Source organism: Phalacrocorax aristotelis, chromosome 5, assembly GCF_949628215.1.
Source record: "Phalacrocorax aristotelis chromosome 5, bGulAri2.1, whole genome shotgun sequence".
NCBI lineage: Eukaryota > Metazoa > Chordata > Aves > Suliformes > Phalacrocoracidae > Phalacrocorax > Phalacrocorax aristotelis.
The window spans coordinates 13,373,627-13,395,584 of record NC_134280.1 but is presented as its reverse complement, the minus strand read 5'-3'; the positions used below and the strand labels follow the sequence as shown (position 1 = coordinate 13,395,584).

Genomic DNA, 21,958 nt, shown 5'->3' with positions numbered 1-21,958 from the left:
TTGTACAAATTTTCTGTGTTTATTTTGATACGCCAAATATTTGTTGTGTGGATGTGGGCTTACATGCTTCTTCGCTTCCTAAATTGATTTTTCTAGTCCTCCTCCTGCATGGTATCTGAATATCAGAAAGCCCTTTACAAACTTGAGTTAATTAAGCCTCACCCCATCCTGCATAACTAATATTAATCTGCTTTGCAAACAAGGAAGCAGAGATTTAGAGAGGTTCAGAAACTGGCCCAAGATCACACAGGGAACCATGCCACAAAACCCTAAAATATGTAATTTGTATGCAAATGTTAAATAATTAGTTCGTTTCTCATGCTCAGTCCCATATTGGATGTATGGGACTGTGTAGTGAGACAAATGAATTTACACAAAATCGCCTTTTTCATGTAGCGTCTTCCAGTCTGCATTGCAAAGTAGTCTTGTACTTCTCTGTGGTTGAAACGAATGCCTTCTGTACACGTGCAATTTAAAAGTTTGTGATAGAGACATATTCCTTCCTAAAAATTGCACAATCCAAACAATTCAATTGTCCTCTTAATGTATCCTGATCCTCGGTAAGTACAGAAGTTGCACTTATTTTCTACAGCCAGGGAATATAGATCACTTGTTCACTTAACTTGCTTTTGCCTCTCATGCTGAAGGAGGAGGGATTTTTCCTTTTCTGCTTTTTTCTGCTTCTGTAAAAACAGTCGTAGCACTAGCTCTTCACTAGTTATGCTTGTATAATATGCAAGAACTAAGAAAAGAACTTATTTATAAAAGTTTTTTATGTGGTCTTTTTCCCTTGAATTCTAGTCAGCTTCCAGGCAGTCCTTCTATTATTTCAGCATTTTCCTTTTTTTTTTTCCCCCTTCCTTCATATTGATTACCCTGAAAATCAGCAAATCAGATTGGAAACCTTTAAGCTGAGAAAGAAAATGTTTGGTGTGAAGTAGAAGGCAGATGACTGGGTAGCATGGGTAAAACAAAGGAAGAGATTCAGAGAGAGAGGACTGACAATGTAATAAATGCATGGATTGTAAAACTATCCCTGGTCAGGAGTAAGTAGCTAGTATGTAATGAATGGCTTAGTAAACTAAGTGCAGTGTGGTGAGTAGGGGGCATGCAATTTCAGTTCTTGGGTGCTTAGTGAGCATACAAGGAAACCCAAGGCGCTCCTGATGTTGGTTGCCCAGAGTTGCCCATTTCAATGCGGCATTCAAGGACTTTGTGAGCAGGGGAGGCTGAACTAATCATATTATGCTACCATTCACAGTGACTCATTTAAGGTGAAAATGTACTGTTAAGGAGGCTGGGAAGAGCTGTCCTCATTGTGCCCTTGTTTTACCTTTCTCAAAATGCTAAGGGGTGCTCAACATCCAGTTAATCCATTCTGACCAATCTTGGATTAAAAAAAAATAAAATATATATATATCTTTTAAATGGGCGACACGGCTTAAATGCAATGAAATGTGGTGTCTTATGTAGCTTTTCATTATGGTTTATGCCAGAATACTTCTGCTACCCTAGGCTTTACCAAAGCAAGGATGAAGACTGCGAGAACCCTAGAATAAATTCTCAAATGAGATTTAGATGTAAGGTTATAATTTTCGGGGTGGGAAGGAGAGTTTCCACCTGTTCTGATCACCTTTAAACAACGTTTTCCAGTGTAACTGCAGCAAGAAAACCTGGAGAACAATGAAATAAATTCCTAAGGAGAAACATTCAAAGAACAGCTTCTTTAACTAGGAGAAGAAAAGGCTGTGGACTGTGTAGAGTCTGAGATATATAAAATATGATGATACATTTTTATTGAAAACTATATAGGAAAAAAATCATGAGCAGAATCTTGATGGAAAAGATTCCTAATTTCATTTATTCACACTGTGAAAATATGCATCATCTCCAGCTGAAATTGACAAATTTGCTTACTTAGCCCACTCCAAAAAAAGAGAAATTTTCAAGAATTGCTCTACCTGAGGCAGTAGTTTGGTATTTTACACAGTTTGATTAAAAAAATCTACAGCGAATTAATTATAGCTAACTGTGTGAAGCAAAAGGATGGTTTTCAGTGAAGATTTATTGAGACATTGTAAGTAATTGTACAAACTCTGCGACGTTATACCAGGTAACCTGCATTGTTTGAGGGCTAAGACTGAAGACCAATTTTCATTAAATACTTGAAGCATAGTACCAAATAAAACAATATTCTTGAAATGAGCATTTGTGGTGGGTTGACCTTGGCTGGATGCCAGGTGCCACTGAGCTGCTCTATTGCTCCCCTCCTCAGCAGGATGGGGGGGGGGAGGGAGAAAACGAGACGGGGAAAAAAACCCTGCGTGAGTCAAGATGAAGCCCAAAAGCAAAGGCTGCGTGTGAAAGCAGAAGTAAAATGAAGATTTTATTCTCTACTTCCCATCAGCAGGCGATGTCCAGCCACTTTCCAGGAAGCAGGGCTTCAGTACTTACAGTGGTTGCTCTGGAAGACAAATGTAAATAACAAATACCCCCCCTTCCTCCTCCTTTCTCTCAGCTTTTATTGCTGAGCAAACGTTGTATGATATGGAATATCCCTTTGGACAGTTTGGGTCAGCTGTCCTGGCTGTGTCCCCTCCCACGATCTTGCCCACCCCTGGCCTACTGGTGAGGGGGTGAGATGGTGAAGAGGCAGCCTCGATGCTGTGCTAGCACTGCTCAGCAGTCGCCAAAACACTGGTGTGTTATCAACACCCTTCTAGCTACCAATACAAAGCACACCACTATGAGGGCCACTATAGGGAAAATTAACTCCATCTCAGCCAGACCGAATACAGCATTACTGCTTAATGCATTAGCAACAACTGGCTGAGCACTAAACTATGCACATATGATGAGTGTATATGTGAGTGTGCAATGTTTGAATGTTACAGAGCTGGTCAAATGGACAAGATCACACACAAGCTGATACTGGAGTATTTCAGAAGCCAAAACTGGATTCCTTCAGTCCCTGGGTAATCTGTAGTCACATACTGAAGGATTTCCATGGGACAATGATGTCAGAGTTAAGATACATAAAATTATAAGAATGTTCACGATGTTTGTCAAGTTTAGGGTTTTTTCTACTTTGTAGCTGTCTCTGCTCCCTAAGCTCTTGTAATTTAACATTAAGGAGAGCTACTAAAGCCCATTGTCTATCAGAGCAATCACAAACATGAGGAAATCACTGTTAAGACTGACATTTAATCCTGACTGCTTTATGCTCCTTATCTCACACAGACCTGTAATATCCATGTGCATTCTTAAGCTCCTTTCTTGTTTGTAATTATTCTTTTGGCTCTAGCATGTAACAGCAGACTATTTCCAGTTCTCTGCATCATATTTTAAACACAAACCTTAACCTCTGTTTTCAGTTCATTTGATGCCTATGTATATGCACGACTTGTGTGAGGGAGAATTCAGGTTGCGCGTTTGTGTGTGTCTCTTGAAGCAGCTGTTCCTTATGGTGAATTTTCATTCTCTGCCAGTGTGTGGCCTAAAACTGTACTGGGAATCCATGCCAGAACTGCATAAATTCAGCAGAGGTTGAAGTGGGACGCATGGCAAAAATGTGGAAGTACGGACTTGCATGTGAGATTGACGAACCAACCTATACATGGACTATTAAAGTCCCTCTCATGTACACATATTCTCTTACTCACCTGCTTTCCTCCCCAGCCCACTGACCTGTGAGGTTAATGTGTGTATCATATAGACAAGGAAGTTAAAAAGTATTTTTCTTATGTACCATGCACTTCTGGGTTTGTCAAATGTGCCAGATATGTGACAGTGATTTTGACTTTTAAAAATAAAACCCCAAACCATTATTCTTTTCTAAATGTACGAAAACATCATTTGCCACACCTATTTTTTTAATTAATAGTTAATGTAAGTTATATAGAACATGAAAAAAAAGACGTTAACGAATTCTACCATTCCTGAACTTGTACCTTCTTCCCTTCCCTTAAGGTTACAAGAGCATTGCTAATGCTTTTTGCCTGCTTTTTGTCCAGTCCTTTCCTTTTTCACTGCTGCTTGGCACTGAGTAAATATTTTCATTGGACTCTCTTAGAATTTACTTATTTTATCCTGAACATCCACATTACTAGGAGGCCATTTTTTTTAATAGGCAAAGTCAGGATTAGTTATTTCTTCCCCCATGTAATACTTCAGACTGATCTCATGTTCTGTGTTTAGGAATAGATTTACATACAGCTTAGGTCTTCCATATGATTATAAAATAATAAATCTAGGCAGAAAGTTGTATGAACTGAAATGTATAAAAAGAAGGAAATAAATTATTAAATCGGACCATAGCTATAAATCTGTGGGTTTTAAGACTGTGTGATGTAAGACTTCTTAAAATGTTTTGAAAGACAGGATAATGAAAGACATGGAAGTAAAGATTGTAACATAATTTGTCATTTGTATTGAATATATTAATTAAGCAATTTATTCGAACTTAGTATGCTGGGGGCTGGTAGTGTTTGGCCTTCACATTAGATTTCACAACAGAGAAGTAGTTATTGAGGACCTTGAGTCACGGCAGTGAGAGGGCGCTCCTTGGCAGTAAGTACCATTAAAACATTTTCTGGGAAGCCAGCAAAACAATAACACAGAACGACAGTGGAAACAAGAGTAGTTATTTACTGGAGACACACTTACAATTGGTACCTCCTGTAAAGGAGTTTTTTTCTTTAATAATACCACTTGTTAGGATTTTGATTTTTTTTTTTTTTTTTTTCCTGCTCTTAGGTATATTTGTGTTCGCTTTTTCCTTATATTTGAAGATTTGCTCTTACCACAGCTTTGGTACGTTTTGTTTCTAGTAGCTAGTTGCAACCTAGTTTGTATTTTATTCTTGTTAGACTTACTCTTTAATAGTTCCATGTGAGCCACCATTCTTATGTGTGAAAAATGCAAAGAGGTACCTCAGAACAGGTAATTCCAGTAAAGAAAAGACGTACCAGGATCCTCATATTCCTTGGCAGTACTGAACATGCTTCTGTTCTCAGAAATAATCCCAAACTGGAGCAGCCGTGGAGAAGAGGGATTAAAATATTCCAGGGAATTAGAAGAGCCTTTTAGGAGAGGATGGTCCAGGAATCTGCCTGTAAGAAATACAGACAGAGTGTGATGCAGTTGTGTGCTCCTAACTCACTGGGGAAGAGAAATGAAAAAAGTATTTAAAGTGAGGTTTGGGGAGTAAAAAGATAGATAAACATACCTGCTTCTGTGCTGTGGCCGAGTGAGTGTAGGAGGAACATGTTAAGATGGAGCACTTGCCTGGCGCTGGTGGCACTTGCTGATTTGTGCTTTGGCTGCTGAGCTGGGTTAATTCATAGTATCAGAGAAGGAGGTAAGTGGGGAAAAAAGGAAACAGGTCATTCATGGATAGGTTCTTATGGGGAATATTTAGTTTTTATACCCCTGTAACTTAACAGTTTAGCTTGTTTCTGTTACCTCCACCAGCTTCATCTTGTACACAGGTTTTATTTTTTTAACCTCTGCTTCAAAGCTGCTGTTTAGATGAGAGGTCCTGCAAGTTCTTCCTAAGTAGCAATGATTTTTTCCTGCTTTGCTTATTTGTTGATGGTAGCGGTGGATTCAGTGGGTGATTAAGTGTCCCTCTGGCTGCCCAGTAGTCCCGCTTGCCACCACTTGAGCTGCGCGTCCTGTGATGCACTGGCAGTCGCTGATCAGTACTGCCGCTTAGGTGGCAGCCAAATTAGCTTCTCCTTCAGCTGAAACAGCATTAGTGGATAACGGAGGCGACTTGACAGTTTGGTGATAAATACCCTTTCCTCTTGCTCCTGTGCTGGATTTCAGCCGTGGCACTGTGGGTGTCATGTGCCTCTCCCAATGACAGGGGTAGCTGCTGAATTAGCAATTTACAGACCCTGTGTAAATTCTTGGAGTGGTAAATCCAGTAGATACATTAAAGGAAACTCTGAAATCTCAGAAAGCACTTGGTATTGCAGCAATATTTAACAGGTGGCATTTCTACAAGGCCTCAGCTAGTATAAGCCTATGCTGGAAGGGAAGGGAATTTATATTCTTTGTGAGATATTTAGCTCCATCTCATATAAAGGCAGGTGTTAACCTCAACTGTAGAAAGCTTTTAGGTTTTTTTAGTCATACTGAGCTCTTTGCCTTAGTCTTGTGACTCATATTCTGTTGGCTAATTTCTATCCCTAGAAGAAGAATTCCTATTAATTTCATTTATATCGAAGTAACTGCATTATAATAAAAATGTCATCGTGCCCTTTCACTTTCGAAAGAAAAATTGTTCAGGAATCTTTAAATAGGTCTTGTTTATCCCATTCCCTAATTTGCTGTATCCCTTGTACACTCCTTTTACTAAAAAATCCTACTTAGTACCTATCTTGTGCTAAGTAATCTCCATCAGCTTTCTCCAATGGCAGCCTTGATAGCAGCCAGTCCTGCTGCCCTTCCCTGCTGACTTGTTTCAGTGTGTTTTGCCTCATTAGCCCATAATGAAATTGCCTACTTTGTGTTTACAACAATGCTGTTTATTTTGGGTCTGTTCGTATTTGATGAAAGTGTCCTCCATTAGTGTTGCTTTAAAGATCTTTTAATAATGCATTTGTGGAGTGGGTTAAATTTAAAAGAAAAACAAAAAACCCCTACTTCTAATTAAAAAAAAAAGGCCAAAAAGCAGCTTTGATTTCATGCGCCCTCATCCTTCAAGCTTGGATAAAGCTTTAAGTGAAGAAACACTCTTCAGTTTTGTGGCAGCTGTGATGGCTGAACAATAACATGGCATGATGTGAGGATGTGAGTGAATTTGTCACTGTACTGCCAGGGGTCTCACTGTACGTGTACCTCATCCCTTTCCTCTGTCAGGACATCTGACGGAGACATCAGGGTCTTGTCCTGAGATTGCTGCTTCCTCTGCTTGCAAATCCTTGTCTTTCTCTTGGAAGGCTCTCAATAATAATAGTTTTGGAGTAACTCGATTTTCCCAATCCTTTTGTGCTGGTTCTGGCTGGGGTAGAGTTAATTTTCTTCACAGTAGCTAGTATGGGGCTGGGTTTTGGATTTGTGCTGGAAACAGTGTTGATAATGCAGGGATGATTTTGTTATTGCTGAGCAGTGCTTCTATAGAGTCAAGGTATTTTATGCTCCTCAAACTTCCTCGCCAGCGAGTAGGCTGGGGATGCACGAGAAGCTGGGAGGGACACAGCTGCAACAGCTGACCCCAACTGACCAGGGGGATATTCCACACTGTATGACTTCATGCTCAGCAATAAAACTAAGGGGAAGGCTGGCCAGGGGGCTGCTGCTCAGGGCCTGGCTGGGCATCAGTTTGTTGGTGGTAAGCAATTGGTTTTCATTTGCATCACTTGCCTTTCTTGGGTTTTATTTCTCTCTTTGTTCTTTTCCTTTTCATTACAATTATTAGTATTATATTTTCTTTCAATTATTAAACTGTCCTTATCTCAACCCACAAGTTTTCTCACTTTTACCCTTCCAGTTTTCTTCCCACCCTCATTCTGCTGTGGACAGGGAGTGAGAGAGCGGCTGTGTGGTGCTTAGTTGCAGGCTGGTGTTAAACCATGATACCTTTTAAATTTAAAACCAAAACTCACTGTTTTTCAGACTGTTGCAAATGTGTTTGCTGTTTTCATTAAGAGTGGGGGAAGAGGCATGAGGCTGGGATGCCTGGAAGATGCTATGGTCCTTTCCAAGTCTGCTCCCATAATGATGTGACCAACTGTGTTGAGGCTATGGTTTGTACAGGGGGTGAAAAACATGAGCGCAGTTCCTGATTAAAATGGTCGAAAGTACATTTTAAAGGTTTTTTTTTTCTCTTTTCTCTTTCACTTTATTGCTGGAGATAATGTACCACACAGTGACTCAGGCTTTCTGCTTGTAATAATTTTTCTTACTGGTGGGGAAAAACAGCTTTAAATTATTCCACATACCAATGGTCGCATGCATCAAAAACAATCTAACAAAATGCTAATGGCCTCAATCCATGAATATCCAGAAGGCATAAAGCTTTTGTAGTATAAATATATCATTTAATGAAAATATTGAAAGGAAGTGCATTTCCATGGAATTCGTCTTTCAGAATGTTATTTTTAATAGATGAATTCATTGCTTTACCTAGAGGTATTTTACTTTCCAGTCCTCTTCCAGACATAGAGCCTTAGTGCACTTTCTTTGGGTTATGAACAGAGTCGCATTTGCATTGGTTTGTCCCTGTACTCCATAGCACTGAATTGCTGTAAAGCATGAATTTGACCTCCCTACTTCTATCTTTGCCTTAAGAAGTACCTGAAAGGGTTCCACTTAATAGAGGATTCTTTTGTTATATTTATTTTTGTGAGTCTAAAGGAAAAGCTCCATCCTCTTCTAATAACTTGATTGTGAAAAATCAAAGGTGGTTCTTTACAAAACTAGTGTCAGTTCCCTCTGCGGTATAATAAATCACTTAATGTATAATGTGAATAAGTCCATGTCTTTTCATGTTCCTTTTCCTGGGCAAGCAACTTGCATCATACATCAATGTAGATACTCTAGAATAGAAGGTATTTACTTGCTTTGTTGCCATGTGGTGAGGCTAAATTCAATAGCACTTGAAAAGTGCTCTGAAGTCCTCCAGTGGAAGGGTCTCTTTCATTTGCTTTCAGTAGTTCCCACAGTGAGCTAAACACTATATAAACTTATTTGTCTTCCAAATTAGCAGGAGGGGAACAGCCCACTTCTTTCAATGAGCAAAAATGTCAGGCATGTGAAAGAAAAATCAGCCATCCATTTCTGTAAAACATTAACTTCTTTATCTGGAATCCCTTTTTGCGTTGTTAGGATCAGCAATTAATCTACTAAACCTTCTAGACTAAGGGGCACACTGCAGTACTGTCTTCGTGCAGCAGCAGGCTAGCGATCTCAGTGACTTTGCTCCTCACGCTTTGCTAAACAGTGGCAAAACTGAATTACCAATTTTTTTTTCATTGCATTTGTATAGAAGATTGAATAGTGACTAAGCAGTCAATTCTCATGGCAGCGAGTAGGAAAAGCATAGTAAAAGTTTCAGGAAAAGGAACTCTACCAAAATCTGGTCTTCACAAGGCTCTTGAGATGAGCTCTGCTCCTTCCCAGGACCCAGAGGCACCAAATTTCCCAGTTGACTGGGAGCTCATCAGAGACTGGTAGAGAAAATCCATGTTTACAGAGTCAGAGCAGCGCACTAGGGCCGATGGCCTCACTCTTCCCCTGTGTTGCCTGCCAAAGAAAAGGTGAAAATGCTTTTTCCACTCTGTTAATCAGTATTAAAATACCCATACGACTTCTCCAGTCCTAGCCTTCCCAAAACAAGCCCAATTAACATGTCTGAGAACTGAGCTTTGGAGACTTATTTTAGTGTTTTGGTTTAAATCTGTGGTATTAAAAGTAACTTTTTGAGTAAGTAATTTTCCTTCTACTGTTGCCTTTGTTTTCCCATCTGAGTATGGAAACTAATGAGACTTTCTGTCATTTAAAATTCCAAGTCCAGGCATGAGACTTGCTGTGGTAGAAACACTAAATGTCTTGGTTTTTACATAGAAGAAGTGTTTATGTAACACACAGCTTTTTAAATAGCTTAACAAATCCAATACCTGATGGGACTGTGACCATGCATGAAAAGTTTCAACCTGTACAGGGAGAAAAAGATAAATAAAGCTGACTGTAAATGGAAGCTCTTTCCTATCTTAACTATGTGGTATTATCATCAATCACTGAAACCTTCTTCCTGTATAATCTCACTTTTTTTCATACCCAGCTTGCTCAGTGATATTGTAATTTCAACATTTATAGCCTTACATGTTTTCTTTGTTGTTGCCTGTTAGGATATTGCAACAGGGACAGCAGGGAGTGAACAAAGCAGGCATAACCAGGTTACTTCTTAATACTCGTATAAAGTCTTCTCTGAGGGAAGCGATGGAAACCATATAATTTAAGTTATTTATAATGTGACTTGACAAAAACTTGTAAAAGGGATGACAATATAGTACAAAAAGAATTTTTCTTCTCTAATGGCTATTGTTATGTTTGAGCTATTGCTTGGTCTATCTTTCTGCAATTCAGAGGCCAGTTTAGGAAAAAATGTTATCTTTATTTTGTGCAAAGGGGTGTGTGTGTGTATATGTCTGTGTATTAATTTTTTTTTATGTATAGATAGATACATGATGTAAATTTATAAGTTATCCATTACTGTGATGCTATGGCACATGGTATTTAGCACTAGCATTTACTACCAGTCCTCAAATAATTTTTATTTATTTTTTTTGTAAAGGGCTCATGTGTTCAAATGCAAGTTACAAGTTTGGAAGAGCACAAAAATTCATTAGCGCAGAGGTCAGGTGTGCAAAAACCTTGGAATTTCACAGTGAGTCCCTGGCCTGGCTTCTGAAATGGCTAGAAATAAGATATTTTGGCTGGATGTTTACTCTCCCACTTTTGCTTTAAGCTAGACAGTCATCAATTATTTTGTAAGTCTGGGATTAATTTCTGGTGTCTTTTTTCCAATTTTCTCTTTCATGATTGTGATTAAAAAGCCTTCTACTCTTGTGTTATTTTCTATTATTTGAACCAATAACTTTCTACTTTTTGATACATGAAAATAATTAGGTGATGATTGGATAAATAATGCATCTGAAAACAGAACAGAGCTGGATAAATAACAGATGAAGATTAGCCCGTTCGTGTAATAAGACTGAAAAATATTTTTCCGTCTGGGTAGGGTGCTGAGCTAAAGTTATCTTGTTAGCTCTTTTCTCAGGGAAGAGAAATCTTGTTGTGCAGAATGAAACTGAAATAGTGACAGGGAAAATTGCAGTTGCTCTCTGCACCTTTTTCGTAGCAGGAACAAGAGGAAAATCAGGGGGTAACAGAAACAAATGTCTGTTGGTGTTGGAGCAATTCTTAGCACTGCTGGTGTACGAGAGGAGACTCCTGTGGTCTGTGGGACCAAAATCTAGCACGGTGATGATAAGACATTGTAACAAACAGCAAAAAGCCACCAGTACTGTTGTGTTCTTATTCCTCTGTCAGATGGAGCGGCTGCTGCATATGTCTCCCAGATAGCAGCTTAGTAAATGCACTGAATTACGTTTTGAATCTCTTGTCCCTGCCTGTCTAGGGAAATGAGTTAAGGACATGTAGACGAATAATGCAAATAACCTTTTTCTCAGAGGAAAAATAGCTTAATTCAAGACAGTACTGAGAAACAGATAAAACAAGGTTTAGGCTGTTATCGTACGCAGAGGTATTTGAGGTAGTAGTCTGTATATCAGTGGCAATTTAGACTGAAAACAGTGTTTATTAACTGCAATATGTTAGATTTGAAAAATTCAGCACTATGAGGATAAGAGATGCTTTACCCTGGCTAATAATGTCAAGCGTGGCAAATACCAAAAATGTGGATGGAGAGGTAAATCCATGGGGACAGACAGCACACCAGGCAGGAGAACACCAACAGAAGAGATCTACAGAGAGACAAAAATTGGCGCTTTGGAAAAAATGAGATAGAAGAGTAATGTGGAATTGAAGTTCTGGATTAAGATACTGCTTTCTCCCTTTGGATCTGCAAAGTAAAATTAAACATCTGTCTCCCTTGAGTATAAAGGTCGGTTATAGAGCTTTATTCAGACAGTGGATTTTGATAGACGTAATCTAAATCTGAAGTGTAAGTACATGAAAAGAATACGTAAAATACAATACATGAATTTTTTGTTTTGTTTTGTTTGGTGGTTTGTTTGGGCTTTTGTAAAAAACTTTTCTTCTTCTACCAGATGAAGTGCCTACATGCTTATAGGCACTGCAGAAAAACTATTGCACTTTTTTCAGATTTTGGTGAGCTTTATTTGCCCTTAGGTTTTCTATAAAGTAGGTGTATTTGAATTAAAACAATATTATCATAGTGGTATAAGTGAACTGAAGTGTTAGTATGGCGCTATAAAGGTTATTTTGTGGTGACACAGTTTTCCTAGCATACAATAACAAAACCACAATTTAAGCATTAAATGCACTTTGGAGCAAGAGGAAGTATAAGTTTGAGAATAACTTATTGTAGTGAGATAAGTAGAACGAAAATACCAGTGTGCACAAGGATACTTTCATTTGTCCGAAGTGCACAGGGTTGGAGAGGAACCATAAGGGATTCATGTAAAGCGTCCTCAAGAAAACTATACCAGAGTATTATTTAGGTAGTGCTTTTTATTTATTTAAAACTATTTAATTTTATTTTACTGGGGGGCCCCAGTTAAGTATTAAAAAGGCCTGACCATGCCTTGGTGATGTCCATCTGAAGCACATAATGAACAAATAGTAATGAAATCTATTCTCACTATGTGAACTTTGGGGGGGGGAAGTTGCAATTCCTTATATGTAAGAGTGGATATTATTTCTGTCCCAGCTTGGAAAGTGTTTCCTTCAGATGGTATGTAATAGCTTTTTCTTTTTTCCTGTATATTTTTATAAATTTTGTTTAAAAATTTAACTTCTAATCCACTGAGAATCAGTAGCATCTATTCCTTTTTACTGCAATCTAGCTTGTTAATTTGCTGAAGAGTCAGTCAGCATTTCTTTTGCATATTTTGTTCCTTTGTGTGCTTTAAAAAACTCCTGCTACACTGTATATTATACAATCATTTGTGGCTTGAAACATTGCCTAAATGCTAGCTTATGTTTCCCCATTTTCAGGCTGTAGCTTTTTATGTCTGACAACTCAAGTCTTGCAGCAATAACATCGAGTTCCTGCTATGCTTAGAAAAACACCACCCATTTAAAAATATAATTTGCCACCATTTCATTGCACAATGGATAGATCTACTTTGGAGGGTTGCAATGTTTTGTTTGACTCACTAGCAGTTTTTTAGACATGCGTGTTTTATATAAATTCAAAAATGCTTTTGCCTTTCATGGCCTATCACTTTTTGGAAAAGTCAAAGTAGAAGGTTTCTGGCTGACTTCCACATGTAGAAGAGCCTTCAAAAAGTCCTTTCTGTATCTGCTCATTGTACTAATATTAAGCCAAAGTTTTTAGAGGCTTCACTGCTTGGAAGTACTATCTCTGTTCTGTCACCAGTCTTATCTGTTAAATCCCAATGAGTGTGAAAAACAAGAAAAATCTGGGTTTGCTTGGCTGTTTCAACAGTATGTTGAGGACGGCCAGATTGCTGGAGAAGATGATTCTCTTGGAAACCTCAGCAGCCCAGCCTCCTCATCTGTAGGCACATAGAGCTCATCTGAGCGTGTAAATAAAAATAAATAATGCAGTGAAAAAATATGCAGAGTATTTTGCTGAAGTGTTTTAATTTTGGATCAGCCATAGCTAATTTAAATCTTCTGTTGGGATTTATGCAGGCAAGGGGTCAGGTTTAAGATGTTTGTAATTTAAAGCTTTCCTGCTACTGCACCTTTTCTACTTTTATATCCTATCATGATACCTTTTCTCTGCAAAGAAAGCCCTCTTTATTCCTTCTTCCTTTCCTGCTTTGAAGAGAACATTTGCTTCTCTTTTATCAGAGGTAATGAGACCAGAGTAGCTCCGGATTCTTTAGATCAGTCTAATTGGGCTTCTTTCAGTGAATAGAATATCCTTTTTTTGCACAGGACTTCCATTTCTTTGTGCATTTCCTCCCTTTCCAGCACTCAATATCTTACATGCTTTTTTTAATTACAAAAAAGAAAAAAAACAACACAAAACAAACAAGGGGGTGGGGTGGGGGGGTGGGCAAGCAATTGTGATCCAAAGGACTGTGGTCTCTATTCTCTATTCCAGGCTGATTCATGGAGGGCAGCTGTTAAATGGCTTGGCAGGGCCAACTGTGATGAACGCGGCACCTTTTCTTTCCACAACATGGTTTTCTCCGGATGAACGTGCCACAGCAACAGCCATTGCGTCGCTGCTCAGTTACCTGGGCGCTGCTGGCGCTTTTCTAGTGGGACCTCTTGTAGTGCCATCTCCTAATGGAACATCTCACCTCCTGCTGGTATCGCAGGGCAACACTGAGCACATCAAGGACCGCATCGAGGCTGTCCTGTATGCAGGTGTGGTTTAAAAAATACAAATTTAAAAAAGGAAAAAAAAATTTATGTACTTTTATGTGTGTTTGGTACTTGTGAACCACTACCCTCTAGTGGCTGGTCTGCACAGAAAACAGTTACTGATGGTTGGAAAATAATCAAGTGGTGAAATGTTGTACCATCTGAAGGGTTAATTTTTTTCCCTTTTATATAGGAAAGATTTAAAAATAACCTTTTGTACAGACTGATTTCAAATGAAATATTTCAGTTGTTTGTATCAGCTGATCTTAGGAGAACTGTCTTCTAGGAGAGCTTACGCTTTCCCTGAGCTTCTACACTGGTTTTTGCTTCTTGAATTTTCATTTAAAAAATGTGTCCATGACAAGCTGGGTTTTTTTCTTTTGTTTCTGTAAGGATGGAAATTCAATAGTCTTTCAGCATTAAATTCTTTTCTGCATTATATCAGCCTTAATTTATGACTTGCATATGCCTTTCAAATGTGATTAGATTATTAGTATTTGAGAATCTGATGTTGAAATGAAAACTCAATAGATTTTGTTTTTAACTAGAACCACGTAATTCTTATGTGGTGAGCAATTTCAATTAAGTGACAACAGTTCAGTGGAAAAATCATATATAAAATTCACCTGATATAACTTAGATTTTATGTCCTTGCTCTTTTTCATGCAATGGCTTCTATGGTTCTTTGTGTTACTTATAAAAAATTAGCATCAAGCTTTAAGGAACAAGTTGTTGCTTAAGTGGCTTAAGAGTCTACAATCTGATTCTTAGTGGATATAAATTGGTATAGCATTAAGAGCAGCTGAGCTTTACCGTGACTCGGCATTTGCACATTTGGTTTGTTTTTTTCCCCCAGGTAATTGCAGCCTCTGAAGATCAGCCAGGAGTTATCCTGAAGTGTTCCAGTATTATTAAAGTATATATACTGTGTAGTTTATTTGCAGGTTTATGGGATTGAGTTAGCTGTTTGTGATCATTTATACCTGGATGTTACTCTTATGGAAGTTTGGTCAAGTTAATACTCCTCTTGGGTGAGGGCCACTTTACTGTTCATTTTAAAGGAAGTGTAGAAGAAGTTGGATTACTGTTTCAGCAAGTATTTTTCAGTAACCTACTTTTTACTGGACTCAAATGTATTGGAACAACAAAGAAATTTTGGCTTGGTTAGGCATTTTTCAGAGGTAAATATGGCGTTAGCCTCTGAAAACCTCAGGGCAGATGAAAACGGCTAGTGTGAAAGAAGGAAAAATGAAAGCAAGTCAGCTTTTTTTGTCCTGAGGAGCAGTAGATAAGGGGAGGAAAAATCTAGTGATTAGAGAAGTGCTTTAGCTCTCCCTCTACAGATTTTTCCATGGAGAGAGAAGAATGCATCCACCTAAAGGAAGTACAGTTTTGTGTCTAAAACCACTGTTTTGAGTCTGGTAGCACTAGAAATGTTGCTTTCAGCAACTCATTAGATTCACTTTCTCTTCTGTTCTTTTCTGGGAGGTTTTCCTAAGCGTTTTCTTCTGAAACTAGGATGGATCTTGCTTGCCACCAAGATTCAGAGGTGTGTCTTGCCTGCCCCATGTCTCAGCATGGCTCTTTCCACTTTTCTGTGCGAGAAAGGGTTTAGGAACATTCAGTAGACCTGTTTGGGATGGTAGGTTCCAACATAAGATGATCCTACAGCAGCTCTTCAGCTTCCCAGGAAATGCATTTTGTGGGGCATCTGTAGTTCTTACTTAGTATTTGAAAGTGCTTTGAACAGCACTGGTTTCTTTGTGCAGCTACGCTCGTGGTTGTGTCATATAGGGTGCATCTCTTCAGGAGCCCTTTAGCTGTTCAAGCAATGAAAAAGAGCTGGTTCATGAACGTTACGGGCCTGCAGTGAATTGCAGCAATAGTGGCAAAACATCCAACTGGTTTAAAATTGGTAGGAACTGTCAAAGAGGAGGTTGCTTTGAATCCCTCGTTGGGTTTGTCCTGCCTCACCTCAGCCCTGTTTCCCTGGAGAGCTGGAGGAGCAAGGTCCCCACTGTCTGCCTCCCCTGTGCTCTGTTCTGCCAGGTAGGCTCCAGAGGTGGAAGGAAGGCTGCCTCATGGTGGGTGACTGCCTGGTGGTAGTTGTACAGCGCTGTTCACCTGAGGACCAAAAAATACCTGGTAGGTGTGGTAGGGTACTATTTGTCCTCTTAATCCACTGAGCAGAAAACAAAGCTCCAATTGACTGCACAGATTACTAGGTGTTACAGAATGTAGCAGAACAAGGAGCTGGCCCAAATGCCCCACTTCTTTAGCAAGTGTGGTCAGGCTTGGTATGACTTCTCCTTTCAGATACAGTGGAAAAGCCAGTTCTGCAGAATAAGCACTCTACAGTCCTAATAGAGTTGTGTTTGTGATGGAGTTTGTTGCTTTTGTTTGAGGTGGAGTTAGATAAGCAGCCTCCAAAAGTTACATGATGACTTTTAAAAGACGGTAGTGATGTGAATTGCTAACTTGGGATCAGTAGCGTGCCAAGAATGTGCTAATTTTCCAAAGACTTAACGTCAAACATGATTACGAAGCAATTGCTTATAAACCCATTCTGAAATTGCTCTGTTAACTCCAGTCTCTTCTGTGTTTTAATAAATTGCTATTCCTTTATCTCAAACGTGGACTAAGAGCTTAGCTGAATTACCACAGCCTCTTTTCTGTGTCATCTATGTCGCTGCATATTCTGGTTCACAGCTGAAATAGTACAGATGTAGCAAATCAGGATTGAGTTGTATTACCTGAATTGCATAAGGAAGCTTGAATTATTCTGGGCTGCAGCCAGAGCTTTTAGCCATGTGCTTTCGTAAATATCAATGTGAAATCATTATTTGTTTAAAAAAAAAAATAATGCATGCATGTATGTGCAAAGTGCCTTCATTCCCCCTTTACATTTCCAGGCAAGACGGGGAGGAGGTTTCTTGGGTTTGGGTAGGGTTTTGTGCTATAAGTAGCCTATCTGAAGGAAAAAGACATTGTATTAAGGAGGGTTGTGTCTCTGTAAACCTTTTTTTTTTTCCTGTTTGGGGCTTACACAGGCAGCAGGGTGCCTATTTCCTAGGCTAAGATGCAGGCATCTCTCCAGTTTGATGATCACAGGTCACTGTGGCGTGGTACCCAGCTTATGTGAAGCATTCCAGATTCAGTCTTCAACAAGAGATACACATGACTGTTTCTGCACACTAGCTTGTGCCGACCTTCCCAATTCAGAGTGCTTTGCGGCATCCATTGTGCTGTTGAGAAGCCGATGACTTTTGCGGAAGAGCTCCTCTTTTGTGACTGCAGCTCCCTCGGTCTCAATATTGACCTATTTATTACCTTTTCTCTTTTGCCTACTTTTACTCCCTACTTACAATCTAAAACTTGTCCTAGGAGTGTGTTTTTCTTTATCTAGTCAGGTAGAGTAAATGATGATGGTGATAAAGGTGTGGGTTTCCTAGTGAGGAGGGAATGCAACATGTAAGACATTGGCAGTGTTTGGCAGTACCAGGACTTTTGGTAGAGATGCAAGTGTGATGCACACAGCTAAGATACCACTAAAAGCTTTTATTCTTCAATGGAGGGAGCTGCTTTAGTTGCCAAAGTGAATTCTGCTCTTTTCTTTTGTGTGCGAGGGCAGTGCTTGCAAGGCAAATTTGTTAGCCTGGGAAGTATAACACTGGAAAACATGAAGGAGTTGCAAGAAGGTAGTAAAAGGACTGCATGCTGAATTTATTAAAAAAAAATAATGAAGTGTTACTATACTGCTCCTCCTCCAGCAATTTGACTGGCAGGAATCTTGAGGCAATCCATAGAAGAGGCCCCAGATGGACACCTATGGACACCTATTATAAAATATTACTGTGACTTGAAAATATTATCAACGTGTTTTACATTCTTTAGAAAAAGACATAGCCTTTCTCCTCACGGCATTGCAGTATAATGAAGTTAAATAATAAGCACCTTGGACAAAGTTATGGGTTTGTGTGGTCACATTCTTGTTGCCTGTACCTGTCTGCAGTCTGAAATATTCCTTTAATATATGATTAAAGTGTGCGTACATATGTATACCTATAAACCTATAGGTAGACCTAGATGCAAGAGAAAGGGGTAAACAGCTTTTCGCAAGCCATGCTTCCTTGTCTAGTATCATGCTGTAGTGACAAAGCTTCTCATCCCTTTCTTAGATTTGGGATGATCAGTTATGGCCAGTTTATCAGGGCTTGTGGTCTCAAACACAGTGTCTACAAAGACAGAAATTAATCTGATTTCTGGAGAACAGAGGAGATACAGTGAGAACGTATAAGTAAAGGGCCTTGACCCTCAAAACATGTAATTAGACCACATCAGGAAAAGAGACACTACATAATTCAAAATTAATCCTTTAGTATTTGATTGTGAAGAATGGCATTGTCACATTCCCGGTATGCCTTCAAAAGAAATTTAGTGTAAACTTTTTTTCCATATACCAAATAGAAGCATTCATTTCCCTTCCCCATCTCCAGCTGATCCATTTAGACTCCAAGTGTTATTTACTTTTTAGTTTCCTGAATTTATTTTCTTCTGGTTTAGCAGAAGAGCTGGCAGAGTGCCATGTTCATATTGATTTATTAAAAAAGAGAAGAAAAAAGAAAATGAACACAATTGAGTATCCAGCTCTGCTGGAATTTATTTGTGGTGTCAGTGAACACTTCTTTGTTATAAGATCACAGGGTCTTTTAAGATAACACGCTTCAACTATACATTTTTCTCACCAGCAGCAGCCACTCTTGTTTTCAAAGGGGATACGAGAAATATTGGGATTGAAGACTGTGGAGAACATGATATACATTGTAAAAGGCCTGTAAAACAAATTAGTTAGACTGACTGTGGGTAGAGTTGTTTTTCCTCAGAATGTCTGATCATGGGGCTTGCTGAGTATTTTCTGTGAAGTGCTCACCACTTTGCACATTTAGGTCCAAATTTCTGCTATGAAATTTTTCAAAGATCTAGAATACCTGCTGCTGAACAAGAGGAGCATCTGCAAACAGCTGTATTCGTGTATTTTTCTCCCTATTACCCATGCTCTTTCTGTTCCTGAGCCATGGCTGCTCCTACGCTTTTCTCTTTATATTCTGTTGCTGTGTAATACTGTTTGTGCCCGAGATGCTGCCTTGCTTGACCTTTCATTTGCCTTCATCATCCTGTGCACCAAGTAATTGTCATTCCATGCCCTGGGGCTTCCCCAGTCCCATCTGTTTAAAGTCTCATAGAACGCTGTTACCTGCACTGCATTACTTCTATCTCGAGGAAACGTGGCCAGATGTTCATAATGCAGTTCTCTCCAAAGAGAAAAAGCAAAAGCTTTCCTTTTGCTTCACCAAGTTCCCCATCTGTGAGTCTGGTTCTCTGCAGCTCCTGTCAGTGGAATGGTCTGCTGGTATTTCTCCATCTCATTGATTCTCCATCTCAATTGGAAATCTAGCTTGGGGAGGCAAAAAGAAATTCTCCTTCAAGTTATGGAGTTCTGTTGTTGGGAGCAGTAAAGCACTTGTGGTGGAATTTCTGTATCAGAGGCTGGCTGATAACAATGCTGTACTGAAACAAGTCTTTCGATGCTAACATCTGGTTTTGTTTTTCTTTGCCCTCTTTTTTAGAATTTGGAATGGTTTCCCTGATATTTTCCGCAGCATTGGCCTACTTCCCCTCGCGCCCTCCATTCCCTCCTAGCGTGGCTGCAGCAAGTCAACGGCTCAGCTACAGGAGGAGTTTTTGCAGGCTCTTAAGGTAGGTCCACATTGCGTTTCCACTTCAAAGCAGATCAACACCTAAATAAATAAAAACAAGTGTGCTTTCATCTTCTCATTGAACAAACAAGTTGGTTTGTAGTGCTTTTAAACAAAATCAAATCAAATATTAATGCTGAGACATAAAAGGATGCTAACTGCTAAAAAGCAGACAATAAATTTTAAATCATTAGGTATATCTCAAGCCTTCATGCCAGAGTCCCCCAGAACCAATGCTGCTTTAGTCATCCTGATAGCATGGCTTTTCTTATGCAATGCTTCTGTTCCATCAGGTTATAGAAGATTGTTAACAGCGTGCATACTGCTAGGTGTGAGATAACAATTAACAACACTGGGCATAACTAACTACTAAGCTACTTTCTTCCAAGCTTGTTATATCGGAATGATTTTGGGGTTTGCTTGTCATTCAAAGGAGTATCCAGCTGATTTCATTTAGCCGTGGGAGCAGTGAATGAACTATCTGAAACCACTGTATGATTTCTTAAATCTCATTAATTGTATGTTAAAATATGAAGTGGGAGTAGGAAAAGTGTCTCCAGATGTGTTTCTGAAAAGGTTCAAAAGTGAGTTAGTTTCTTTTAAGTTTTGGGGTTTTTAAAAAAAAAAGGTCACAAAGAAGGTGACATCTCCAGCTTTGCAACTTCTGCCACTTGAGCTCTTTTGGTAAGACAGAGTCCTGTCCCCCACTGTTTGTACAATGTCTCGTGTAATGGGAATCTGATCTAAGAGGAACATAGAATCATAGAATGTCCTGAGCTGGAAGGGACCCGCAAGGACCATGGAGTCCCACTCCGGTCCCTGCACAAGACAACCCCAAATTCACACGTGTCTGAGGGTGTTGTCCAAGTGCTTCTTGAATAGCATCAGGCTTGGTGCCATGACTGCCTCCCTGGGGAGCCTGTTCCAGTGCTCCATCACCCTCTGGGGGAAGATCCTTTTGCTAATAAAAGCTTTTCCTAATAAAAGCAACTGTAATATTAATGATGAATAATTGTGTAGACCTGTGCCATGTATGTGGTACTGCACGGATGAACTTCATGGGGCAAAGAAGAATGGCTCCGATGGTGTGGAGTATGGCTGACTTCACTGGAGAGCTTCAAACTCTTGCTGTAATTGTTTCTTGGGTAATGTTGTGATAGGACCTGAATCTGTGTACAAAGGGCTGCTTGAAACTTGGTAATTGGGGAGCTTTAGGCATTTAGTTATTACAGACCTATTGTGGGCTGTACTTTGTAAAAGTGTATTTAGAGCCAGCAAAAACAACTCATCTCATGTTGTCATTGGTTTTTTCTTTTGTTTGTGGAGGCTTTTGTTTCAGTTTAGGGGATAAATAGTTGACAAGAGGCTTAATCCTGTGTGTTCATCCAGGAGCAGGCTGGTGTAGGGGAATAGACAGGGATTGGCGACCGGAAGATCACGGGATGTGACGGAAAGATAGACTCCTCCCCATAGGAGTGGCAGGAACAGGAAGCGCAAGAGCTATATAAGCGTGTGACGCAGCTAAATAAACGGACATTTTGTATCCATCATACTGATGTCTGTGCATCACTGTCCCCAGGGTGGGTAGAGCCCTGTGTCCTGGAGATATGCGGCCCAAGATAAGTTCTCCCGTAGAAGCGTACAGCTACAGCTGGCAGTTGGGAGAAGGTGCGAGTACAGCTCGTTGGTTAGTCTGCAAAGTGACCTACTTAGGATATTAAAAAAATAGCAATTCCCATAGGGACACTTAGCACACGCAATAACGCTGTTACACACCCATGCTGGTGTGCGGTGAGACCCTGCCTGAGGGCTGTGTTGTAAAAATGTTGCTGTTGAACAGAAATCCAAACAACAACTGACTCCGCAGGTGAAATATAAAATTTCTGTTGACAGTACTCCATTTGGGAGCTTTATAAGCATTAGATTGCTTGTTCAAAGTGTTGTAAATAGAGAACTGGAGATACTGGTAAGGTCAGGAGGTAATCAGCAAAGCTGACTTAATATTCACAATCAATGAAACTTAAGAAAGCAAACTGGACGCTTAAATAATGAGCATAGTTTGTAGAGTCTCCAAGAGCCAAGCGGTTTTTTTAAAATGCGTTCAGGTAGATTATATCTCCCTTCCTTCTGGTCTTTGTGCATTC

The 21,958-nt window shown here is 39.5% G+C and overlaps 1 protein-coding gene across 1 annotated transcript in view; it reads left to right on the top strand.

The window, feature by feature from the left end:
- SLC49A4 (solute carrier family 49 member 4) overlaps window positions 1–21,958 on the top strand; it is a 67,683-nt gene that overhangs the window by 20,916 nt on the left and 24,809 nt on the right. The window contains exons 3-4 of the mRNA XM_075093042.1: window positions 13,793–14,061; window positions 19,686–19,815. Coding sequence (XP_074949143.1) covers window positions 13,793–14,061; window positions 19,686–19,815 — 399 coding nt within the window. The remainder of the gene's footprint in view (window positions 1–13,792; window positions 14,062–19,685; window positions 19,816–21,958) is intronic.